General features: G+C 56.9%; 1 protein-coding gene across 1 annotated transcript; it reads left to right on the top strand.

The window, feature by feature from the left end:
• The first annotated feature begins 4,253 nt into the window (after positions 1-4,253).
• On the top strand, positions 4,254-10,551 carry LOC122382824 (homeobox protein prospero-like). Its single transcript, XM_043368644.1, has 4 exons — positions 4,254-5,811; positions 6,126-6,312; positions 9,053-9,197; positions 9,540-10,551. Exons 1-4 carry the CDS (start codon positions 4,314-4,316, stop codon positions 9,717-9,719), a joined length of 2,010 nt encoding a protein of 669 aa, XP_043224579.1. The 5' UTR covers positions 4,254-4,313; the 3' UTR covers positions 9,720-10,551.
• Positions 10,552-11,377: the final 826 nt, after the last annotated feature.

The following is an 11,377-nucleotide window of genomic DNA, read 5'->3' as shown; positions in this document are numbered from 1 at the left end:
GGGGGTACGACACCGCCTCGTCGTTTCGCCCCTGGTGGAGCCAGCGCGTCGCGGAAAAAAACGAGCGTGTGCGCCGTTACGAGACGCAGAGATTGGTACCCGATTTTAAGGTCCTAGGTCAACCGGTGACCTCTGAGGTCAGGTCAAGTGCCCCAAGGTACGGTTCAGTTTTTGGTGAATAACTTCGCAAAAACGGCCGCAGAGCCGCGATTTTGGCAGCATCGTGTTCGCCTCGCTCAGGCGCGTCGAATGATATACTTTTTGTTCGGGTCAGGTCAACTTAGGGTGTTGACCTCAGGTCAAGGTCAGGTCAGCACCCCCAGGTCACGAAGCTGGACGAAAGAGGTCATGTCGCATATCATTCGATTCGGCAGGTCTTTCCGAGTCCATTGGTGGCTTTTCCGACTCGCTAGCTCAATTTGATCGGGAGTTATTGACGAAAAACTAATATGACCTTGATGACGTCATAAATGACGTCACGCAAGGTCAACATTGCAAAAGTGACGCATCTAACCTTGCAAGGAGTGCATCAAATCACGATTCTGTGAGCTTGAGATAGTTGGAGATCGTTCCCGGCGTCAGAATAGCAGGTTTCGTTTTTCCCCATTGACTTACCTACATATAATGGTGAGGTCACGAAAATGACCTGACCTCATATGACCTTTAGGAAAAATCCGAGATATACAAGTTGTGAGACACGTAATGGATACTACTAGATCCTGCAAGTTTCATTTCCCTGTGAAAGCTCCTCTGGCAGTGAGGGCGGTGCGAAATTGCGACATCTGAAGACCGTGCAGAGGTTCACTTATGACGTCATAGGTCAGTGACTTAACCTGACCCGAAAATGCAGTTGGTGTCAAAAGATCCGGCTTGAATTAAAGATCAGGTATACCAAGTTTCAGCTCTCTATCGCCAGCGTATTCGGAGCTATCGCGAAAAAAACCTATGGGGGTGGGGGCGGCACCCGCCCCCCCCCCTCGGCCGGCGAGGGATAACTGAATTGTACCACGGCCTAACATGAAACGGAAGGACACGTTGAGGAGCTTTTAGATATCTGGAATTTATTACAGGAATCTAGTTAGTATACAAATTACAAGGACATAAATAGGTATGAAAACCAAAGTTGGAAAAGGACTTTAGGTGGGTATGCCGTTTTCTTTCAATCAATAGCTGCGTAAAAACAATGACAATTGACATCACTGTGCGTGCTTATGATAAAAATATCAAATAAATTAACCCTCGCGGGCCCGGGGGGGGGGGCGTTTTTCGCCCCCCCTGGCGAATATTTGCGATAACTCCCGAACGCTTAGGGATAGGAAGGCGAAACTTTCAGTACCTTTTCTCCCATCAATTTGACATCTTCTGTAGTAAAAAATTTGGACCTAGCCCCCTTGATGACGTCACAAGGTCCATTTTTCTAGACCCCTGCAAGGCAAACTTCGGCGTCACAGACGCAAACTTCAAATAGCTGCTAAAAATAGAGTTTTAGAGATACAGACAAATTACGAGCACGGCTGTGTAGCGTTTGACCTAGAGAAAAATAGAAAAATAGTTTTGGTGACCTGAGGTCAGAGGTCAGGTCAACGACCCCGAAATGTGGTTTTAGGTTTTCGCAAATAACTTCGACAAAAATGGTCCTAGAGCTACGGCAGTGGTACTATCGCATTCGCCTTGTCAAGCCGCGTCGAATGATATATATTTTGTTCGGAAAAGGTCAAGTTTCATGTTGACCTCATGTGACCTCGAATGACCTCTGGTTGACCTTGACACATGAAAGGTCGTTTATGATGGATTTGTACCCGCTGATCACGAATCTGGCATCTATTTTCCTCTAAGCCTTCATTTAGAGCTTCCGGATGGCAAAATTGTCTTATTTATTATAACTAACTTGAATCAGTGAAATAGCCTCTAGCAGGGATACTCTTCTGTGACCTTGACCTTTGAGCAGCCTTGTATCGTAAGATGAACCACAAATAGGGAACTGATAAGCCTCAAAACATTTCAAAACATCTTGGAAGTTAGCACGCAAGATGTGCGAAAAAGTGCCAAGTTTGAGGTCAATTTTGAGCGTGACCTTGACCTTGACCTTTGATTTGGAGCACATTTTCAGAATCCTCAGATTCTCTTCTTTCGTTTGACACCCAATTTTGCCGGTTTGATGCAGCCTGCCGTCCTCTAGAAGGCTTACTTTGAGATCACTACACATGTGCCGGTTTTGGCCTTTGACCTTGACCTCTGACCTTGAAAATTGACCTGAGGTCAAAAATTTTAGGTGCATTAGAATCGCCTCGTAAGGACCTTTCGTTTGGTATCGCTTTTGTTTCCATAGCTCCCTTATTTACGGAGTTAGACAGGGGGGCAAAAAACGCCCCCCCCCCCGGGCTGCGGTGGTTGGGATTACCCCCCGGGTCCGGCCGGGTTAAATTAAACGCAGGTGATGCTACTGTGTTTACTATTAGGTACAGCTAATAACAGACGTGCTTGCCATTACAGCTAAAAAAAAAAAAAATACTGCCTCGTTAATGCTATAACTGCGAAGCGACTAACTGATCTAGAAACTTCTGAATGCTGCAGGTCTGACCCCGGTACCGTGGAGCGCCCACGGTTGACGGTGGCCAGCCTCCCGAGCCCCTCCGCTGGCAGAGCACTGGCCAGCGGGAGCAGCCGGGCAGAGTGCGGAGGTCCGGTCTTTGTGCCCCCTCTCCGCAGAGCCCAGCCCCCTGTGAGGGGAGGGGGAGGTCAAATACCGCGCCGTGCCGCCGTGTCGCCGCCGGAGCACGGCTTTGAAGCACGACGGTCGGGCTGAGCAGGGCGGAGCACGGCCGGCTGCTGAGGTGAAACCGCCGGGGGGGGGGGGGGTCGGGGCGGGACGGAGCCGCGGGGCGTGTCCGCGGTCGGCCGGAAGCCGGAGGTGGGGCGGCTGATAGTGCCTCTGATAGAGCTGCCGCCGCCGCGTCGGCCGTGCTCCGACCTGCAAGGGCCCCCGGGCGGATAATGGAGGGCGGTGGCGGCGGCGGCGGCTGGGGGGGGGGGGGGCGAGAGTGGGGGGGGGGCACGGGCGGCGGCGATGGCGGCGGCGGCGGCAGCCGGTATTGTCGTTTCCGACGGTGGCTGGAAATTGTCCTCTGTGGATTGTCGGCCGTTTGTAGTCGGGTCAGAGTTTCTATGGAGACCGTGGCACCGGCCAGCAGAGATCGGGCTACTGAACTACGGAACAGAGCAGTCTGCCCTATTGTTGTCGACAGTGAACCTTCGGAACAATATAACTAAGTCCGTTCTGAGCATATATCTATCTATCTACATATTCTAAAAACAGCTGGGAGAAACTCACATTTTGTTTCCTAGATAGTGCACTCTTACAGACAGATTTTACCGTTCTGATGTGAAACAGAAGCTCAATCTACCATTAGAATTCGTCGTAGAATTATGCACTTTGTCTGTTTACGCAAGAAGTTGAACCTATCCTAAGCGCCAGTTCAGTCTGCCTTCCGTCCCGCGTCAGCAGGGGAATCCTCGTGACGCCTCAGTCCGTGACGTTTCTCCGGCCCCCGCCACCGTGACGCCACTACCTTCCGGCGGCGTCACGGGCCGTTACCCCGGCCCCGGCGCGCCGGCGTCTCAGCTGACCCGACCGGAAACACTCCTTCCGTGTAGGAGCCGTGTGATCCGGACTGTCGGACTTACCCAGCAACGCCTCAAGGGGAAGGAGTACTTCACGGACCGAATAAAATGGTAACAGGAGTCGAAGGTAAGGAAGCATGGATGAGGTAAAGGGCAACTAAAGAAGTCTTTTTTTTAGTTTTTTTTTTTCATTTAGGTAGTCTCCTTCTCCAGGTATGCCCTCATGTTACGACTGTGAGCTTTGCTGATTGGCGCCCTGTAACGAATAAAAACAATCTATGGCCTGTAGCTATCCAGTTACAAAAGTGCCCCTCCGCCCTCCCCCCACAGGTCAGTTCCAGATTAGTATGCCGTAGCCCCCTCCCCGTTCTGTCCTGTGACCCTCTATCACCCCTGTGGCACGTGCCCGGCCGTCGGTGGCCCTCTCCTGTCGACCAGGTGCCGGCCAGCCGGCCTCCTCTGCACCCCTCTGCAGGTGCGCCCCTCGGCCGGCGCCGCACGCCCCGCCCCCGACGCCGCCGACTGGCCCACTGAAGGAGCCTCGGCCGCCTTCGGCCAATGGGCGGCCGCCTTGGCGGTGACGTCAGCGGGCGAGGAGGGTGCCGTCGACGCGATAAGTTTGGTGTCGGCGCCGGCGGCGGCTCAGACCGCGCCGCGCCGCGCCGCCGACCGGTAGTGCCGCCGCCGCCCCGATGACTAGTGTGCTGGCGCCGTGCAGTGTGTCCGCAATGGGCGTCAGCCGGGTGGAACGGACGGCGCCGCAGCTCGACAACGCCATGCTGCGCGAGATCCTGGGCCGCGGCGGCCCGGCCGGCCGCCACTTGTCGGCCAGTCCGCCGCCGAGCGAGCCGGGCGCCGCGGAGCGCTCCTCGGCAGAGATGCCCAGCCCGCCCGGCTCGCCGTCTGAAGACAAGAAGTCACGTCTGGAGAGCATCGTCTCCGGGATGCAGCCGGCCGCCGCCGCCTCTCCGCAGCCCGTCAACGGCTGCAAGAAGCGCAAGCTCTACCAGCCGGTGCAGCACGAGGCGGCGGCCCGCAGCGGCAGTGACTCGGAGCCGGAGCCGGAGCAGCCGGAGCCGGAGCTGGGTGACGGCGCCGCGCACAGCGAGCTGAGCTCGGTGCGCAGCCAGCTGGCGCTGATGCAGGAGCGGTACGCCCAGCTGTACCGCGAGCAGGCAGCCGCCATCAACAAACAGGAGCAGGAGCAGCGCGACCAGGAGCCCGACCAGGAGCCGCAGACGCCCGAGCAGTCGCCCGAGCGGCCGCGCGCCGAGGCCGCCGCCCGACCCACGCCCACCCGGCCCGACGACACTCCAGCGGCCAGCTTCATCGACTATGCGCGCCGCGTGCTCAGCGCCGACCTCAAGAGCAGGGAGTCGGAGCGGCGGCCGCGGCCCGCCGCCCCCGCCGCCGACGTGCAGGGCCTAGCCGACGCGCTCAAGGCGGAGCTGGCCACGTCTCTGACGGGCCTGGTGGACTCGATCGTGGAGCGTTGGGCGCAGCAGCGGCGCGCTCAGGTCAAGGCGGCAGAGGCCGAGAGCCAGGCCTCGCCGCGTGCCGAGATCCTGCGCCGCATCAGCCAGCACAACGGCCGCTTCCCGGCGGCGGCGGCTGCTGCGGCGGCGGCGGCGGCGCTGGGGGGCGAGCTGCCACCGTTCGGCCTACCGCTGCGGCCGCCCACCAGCATGGCCCACATGTACCCGCCGCACAAGGGCTTCTCGGGCCTGAGTCCGGCGGCCTACGGCCTGCCGCCGTTCTGCGCGCCATCACCGGGCGGTCAGCAGGAGCAGGAGTCGCCACTCAGCCTGGTCGTCACGCCCAAGAGGAAGCGGCAGAAGGTGTCGGACCCGCGGCTGGGCCACCTCGACTCTGACTCTCCACCGCCGCCGGCCGCCGCCGCGCCGCCGGCACCGCGCACGCTGCCCGGCCGGCTGCCCGACTCGCCGTTCCTGGGCTACCCGTACTACCCGGCCGCCACGCGCAGCCCGTCGGCCAGCCCGCCCTCGTCTCGGCCGACGATGCTGCACCCGGCGCTGCTGTCGGCGGGCCGGCGCTCTCCGCCGGATCCGCTCTCGTTCCGGCGCGATTCAGCGGTGGAGCGGTCTGATGGCCTGTCGATGGACGCCGGCTACCAGCTGGGGGAGACGACCCACCACCACTCCCCAGCCGGCTTCCACGCCAAGTTCGACGGTAAGCGGACGGGCGAGAGCGTTTGTTAACGACGGGGTAGGTGTGCAAGATGCAATTGATCAGAATTCATTGTCATGTATTTATTTGCCATTCATTTATTCACACGTCGCTTTTAGTTTTACATACCTAATTCTTTGCGAACCGAAGTAGCATGCCTCCATAGTTTTGTAGTCCATAGGTTCGATGGATCTCCAACAACCATTAGTAGGAACGAGCATCCAGAATCATTTTCTTGAAAAAATATTCGTTAAGTTGAGTATATCGGGTCGCCGAGGCCTCGTTCCCGTCTAACCCGCCCCGTCCCGTCTCGGCAGCCCGGTCCGGTCTCTCGCTGACCGCCGACTTCTCGTCGACGCTGACGCCGATGCACCTGCGGAAGGCCAAGCTGATGTTCTTCTGGTCGCGCTACCCGAGCTCCTCGGTGCTCAAGTCCTTCTTCCCCGACATCAAGTTCAACAAGAACAATACCGCACAGCTCGTCAAGTGGTTCAGCAACTTCCGGTAAGTGCTGGTGGCGGTCGAAAAGAGAGGGGATGGGTTTCGAGACTAGCCTTTTTGAAATTGGAAACAAAAGTGAAATCAGGGCCACCTGGGCTGTGTCACGATGTTATTTTGAACTAAATTTGACACAGAAGAGCTACACCATGTTCATTTCCAGTGTCGGATGGTTAATTTATGCAGGTCTTATTAGCCATCATTAGAACGATAATAGACTTTGAGAATGTATCCATTTGCTAATGGTGGCCAGGGGCGAATATGGTCTGCTCATTTTCGGCCAAGTGCCGCCATAAGTGTGGCGTTAATCACTGACAGAGGCCGTGTTCAGGGAAGGCGACCCGTGTTCTGGCCCGTTAATGCCTAGTCAGACAGGATTCACTGCCATGGCTGTAACAAAAGGCACCGGCTGGGGTTTCTGATCCTAAAATAGACGCCACCTTTTCAGCTAGAAACTGAGACCGAGATTAAACAGAAACATAACATAACACATCAAAGACCAGCATCAAAGACGTATAAACGCATCGTTCCTCTCTGAGCCAGCTGTTTTTACATAATTAGCTAGCGCAGCGGCGTAATTGATGCGCCGCACCTTGGTCAGTCGAGAGCGGCGGCTTCATATCTGCTCGGTCCCGGGGATGATATCGACGGCTGGTTATTTACGGCCACCCCGCGGCCTCGACCCACTCTCAGTGGCCTCCAGCAGTGCCCGCGGCATGAAACAGGTCGGGGATTGGGTCGGACCGTGCAGCGACGGAAATCCGACCCGCTCCTGTCTGTGGGGGACGCCGTACTGAGCTGAACTGACGCACCACAGTGATTAATGAGGGACATGTGTTCAGTCTGAGGCACTTTGTCACAGAACAGACTCAGGCGGGAAGTTTTCTGTCGGTCCGTCCGCACCTGTAGCCGCCATGCCAACAGTCAGTCAAGGATGTAGTCAAGTAAGCTCTGAAAAGCGAATGCCGGGGGACAAGTTTCACTAGGCATGATAAAAGCCACATTTGAGTCAACTTCAGCTTTTAGTGTCTAGCTGAGTGGCAGCGAGCAAACGTCAAAACGGCGCGAGTGGGTGATTCGATTTCTCACGAGCCCGAAATGGCCTGAAAGCATTAATTGAAGTGGATCGGAGCCTAATGCAGATGGCAGAAGATTGGCCATAAATCTGGCCGAACAAACTCAAACAAGGCGTCGTCACGCGCTCGAGCCGGCTGTGCCACCGCCACAAGAAATATTACCGAGTAAAGAAGGCAAAGTTGGCGAAACTCGACAACGCTCGTGTTGCGTCGGCCACAGCCGAGGCGCCCGATGGCGACTTGACACGAGATGCCGACCAGAAACGGCCCATAACTTGGTGAGCCATCGGCGTCAAACTGCGACCTGGCGAACGCACTAATGGTAGTTTACAGCTGCGGCGGCGTCGGGCCCGGCTCCCGGCCATCAGCCATTGATTTATCCGCGGCTGCTCGGCGCGGGCCGCGGCGGCGTCCCCTCCTCCCGGCACCGCTGACGGCTCCGGTGACCGTGAATTCCCGGTACCCTGCGCGGCCATCGATCGCCGGGAAGTGGGCTCTGCTCCCGGCCCCTGGGGCTCCCGGACGGTCCCGGGGGCGTCCTCCGCCGTCGGCGCTCCCTCTCCACCCTTCCCTTCCCTCGCCCCGACGGCGTCAGACCGTCGTTCATCATCGGCGCCGACGCGTCGCCGGCGTCGTCTGGCGGCGCGTGCCGGCTCCGCCGCATTTCCATCACAAAACAGCGCCAGCTTATCGCCGCTTTGTCCTCTGCCACCGGCGCGTTTGGCGCACAAGATGGCGCCAAATTGAGGAGCGCGCGCGGCCCGCTGCGGCGGCGCAGACTCCGGTCGGCCCTGCGCCGGTTAATTAAAGAGCAGTCCGGACAGATTGGGTGCCTCGGAGCAGTCGGCTTATGTAACCCAGGGAGGGGTCATTGGATTAGACAGGGAAATATACTGGCGCAGAGGAACGAAGGTCAGGTCATAGGGTTAGAGGAGACGAACTCTTTCCCACGAGAAGACATAATCGAGACAAGCTCCCCAAATCTGGTCAAGCTCAACTACGCACGCTATGACTGTTTTGTTGAGTTTTCTTGCTGAAATTCTCGCCTGGATATTTAACGTTTCCCGTAACCTGTTTGACTTTCAATTCACCACATGCGCATCTGTTGGCCCGGGACTCTTTTCGGCGCAGGGACGGGACTAGGAGCGCCGGAAAGGGACCGGGGCGGGACGGTGCGGTGCGCCGGGCGTCCACAATCAGCGAACCGTGGACGGGAAGTTCCTCTATGTCAGCGGGTCGCGGCGCTCCGCTGGGCTGGAGCAGCGCTGCCACTATCGAAAGTGACAGTCGCCGGCCGCCCCAGCCTGACTGAGGAGACCCATTAGACGAGGCGCCACGTGAAATAAGCTCGATTCACTTTCATCAGCAATTTGCCGAGCGTCTCTGAGCAGGCAGAGTAGCGGTGATCGCCAGCGTGACGACTGTTTTGGTCGGACTGGTGACCTGCTCACCAGCCGTGCCGAGGAGCCATTTTCTTGACAACAAAGAGTTACAACATTGTTACAGAGAGCTAATGATGACATATAGGCACCTAACCGTCGAAAGTCAATCTATGAAGCAGATGCCATAACCTTGTTGATCATTCCGAGATAGGAGTCTTGAGCACGCCACTTCAACGTCAGACCCTTGAGCGGCCCTTCGACTGACGGCGACTTTTCCTCCTTCCGCAGAGAGTTCTTCTACATCCAGATGGAGAAGCACTCGCGCCAGGCGCTCAGCGAGGGCGTCAAGTCGGCCGAGGAGCTGGTGGTCACCCCCGACTGTGAGCTGATGCGGGTCATCAACCTGCACTACAACAGGAACAATCATATCGAGGTGAGAGCCAGCGGCCCAGCGGGACCCCTGGTGGATGAGAGAGGGCTTATAGACATGACCGAGTCGCAGCGACTGAAAGGGCTCATCGTGGTCTTGCTCGACTGCCGGCCGTGACGGAGCACCGCCGTGACGTTAACGTGACGTGACGATCGAAGGGGATGTTTAGTCACGGCAGCAACGCTTTGTCTCTGAGCTGCGGAGAAATGGGTGGCGGGTCGCGCCTGGTGACGTAACCTTTAACCGCCGCCGGTGTGTGCTGGAGTGGGACGTACAGACTCTCTGTGCCTTTCGAGCAGGACGCACCCCTCTCAGCCCCGCTGACACACCCCTCTCCCCCGGCAGATTCCGGCGGACTTTATCGCCGTGGCCGAGGCGGCGCTGCGGGAGTTCTTCAGCGCCCTGCAGGCCGGCAAAGACGCCGAGCCCAGCTGGAAGAAGGCCATCTACAAAATCATCGCGCGTCTCGACCAGAACGTACCCGAGTACTTCCGGTCGCCGAGCTTCCTGGAGCAGCTGGAGTGACGGGCGGCCGCAGCTCGGCTACCGCCGATACCCTCTCTGAGAGAGGCTGATCCACAGAGTGCCTGCGTCAATCGTCCCGTGCCTTCCGCTGTACATAGCTCCGGGACATACCCAGTCCCCGAGCACGTGAATACGTGGCCATAGCCCGCCGCCGGCTCGTGCGTACACAGCACAGCCCTGCGTACATTCCATACAGCTCAGCACGCGCACCGCACAGCGCACACCCCGGCTCACCAGGCCCGCCAGCATCGCCGGCGGCGCCACAAAACTGACGCATAGAGTAGAGTTAAAATAGAGTCCTAGTTGAAAGTTGTCTCGGGAGTTGTTTCGAAGAGAGCCATTGCATTTTTGTATATGCGTCTTTGATGCTTGGTTTCCATTCCATAAAGCCAGTTGGAGGTAGATGTTAATGCCAGTTGTGTAGTTATTTGTTGTAATAATTGGTCACGTGTCTTTTTGGTCACGGTGTTGAACAGAGGAGCGCTCTCTAGTCGTCCCGCGGCGCGCGGTACCCCTACGTCATATCTAGTCACAACACATTCCGCCGTCGCCCCCCCCCCCACCTGGTGGCGTCACGGTCAGTGTGACGTCACGGTGTCACCTGCGAGTCACCGGTCATATCACGTGGTGTCGGGTCAGGTCAGCGTCAGAGGTCGTCGCGCAGCGAGTTTTTCATGTTTGCACAAAGATACCGCCGGTCGCTTACGGAGGGTAGAACAGCGTGGGATGCTGCAGACATTGTGTGTGCCTGACTGCTTTTGTGTGTGCGTGCGTGTGTAATGTGCGTGACACTCAGCAAATGTATATCGAGACAATACACACAATAACATGACCGATGTGAGTTTGTCCGGGAGCCAGTCGTGGCGTCCTCCGCGGTCAGCCGGTCGAAATGAGACGTTCCACTGATCTAACACGTCATTTTATTGACTGATGAACTTTATTTATATAGGTACATATAAAGTAGGCACCTACTTATAGAGGCATTTGTATAGGCCCAAATGGGCACTTTATATATTTTAAAGCACTTCTATATATAAAGCAACTATACGTATTTGCTAACTATTTTGCCTCGTTTTTATTTTATCAATTGGAATAAATGTTGGAAGGAAGCCTCGCAGGCCACGAGGAAGGGGCGACTGACTGTTCAGACGGGTTTTTCACGATGGCTCGAAACGCGCTGGCCAATGTCTTTTCAGGTCAGGTCCCTGACTAATGACGCCAGTCGTTATATACCTACCTAAAGCTGAAGTCTGCACCAAGCCTGCACGGTCCAAAAATGTCGCAAATTCGCAACGCTTTCAGTGCGTTTCACCTTTCGCGGGAAGATAAAACTTACCTATCGCACTTGGTGGCCTCCCGAGTCCCGAGCCCTCAAAACATGCATAGGGGAGACCGGGGCAAAGCGGTCATCCGGGGCAAAGCGGCCCGGGCCACCCTTCGTTTTGGCCCAGCACAACTGGCGTCAGCTCCGGTGTAAGGTTACCAATTATATACCAAAAATTGGCCAGATAGAGCCATTGCCATGAGGATACGACGCATTTGCCAATTATACTTCTTTTCGCGGTCGTTCGGATGAGCCAAGCCGGAGTTTCCGACCCGTCGCCACTTTTCCGTGACAGACGAAAAGGCATATATCCCCAGGTTATTCTTAACCCAAT

Source organism: Amphibalanus amphitrite, unplaced genomic scaffold (assembly GCF_019059575.1).
Source record: "Amphibalanus amphitrite isolate SeventyFive unplaced genomic scaffold, NRLGWU_Aamphi_draft 000147F_arrow, whole genome shotgun sequence".
Taxonomy (NCBI): domain Eukaryota; kingdom Metazoa; phylum Arthropoda; class Thecostraca; order Balanomorpha; family Balanidae; genus Amphibalanus; species Amphibalanus amphitrite.
The sequence above is the reverse complement of the archived record's forward strand: the minus strand, read 5'-3'. Positions and strand labels throughout refer to the sequence as shown.

Excerpts from the sequence above, each read along its gene's own strand:
- LOC122382824 (XM_043368644.1), top strand. The coding sequence starts at position 4,314 with ATGACTAGTGTGCTGGCGCCGTGCAGTGTGTCCGCAATGGGCGTCAGC. Across the intron at positions 5,812-6,125 it reads CTTCCACGCCAAGTTCGACG|CCCGGTCCGGTCTCTCGCTG; the intron begins GTAAGCGGACGG and ends CCGTCTCGGCAG. Across the intron at positions 9,198-9,539 it reads ACAGGAACAATCATATCGAG|ATTCCGGCGGACTTTATCGC; the intron begins GTGAGAGCCAGC and ends CTCCCCCGGCAG.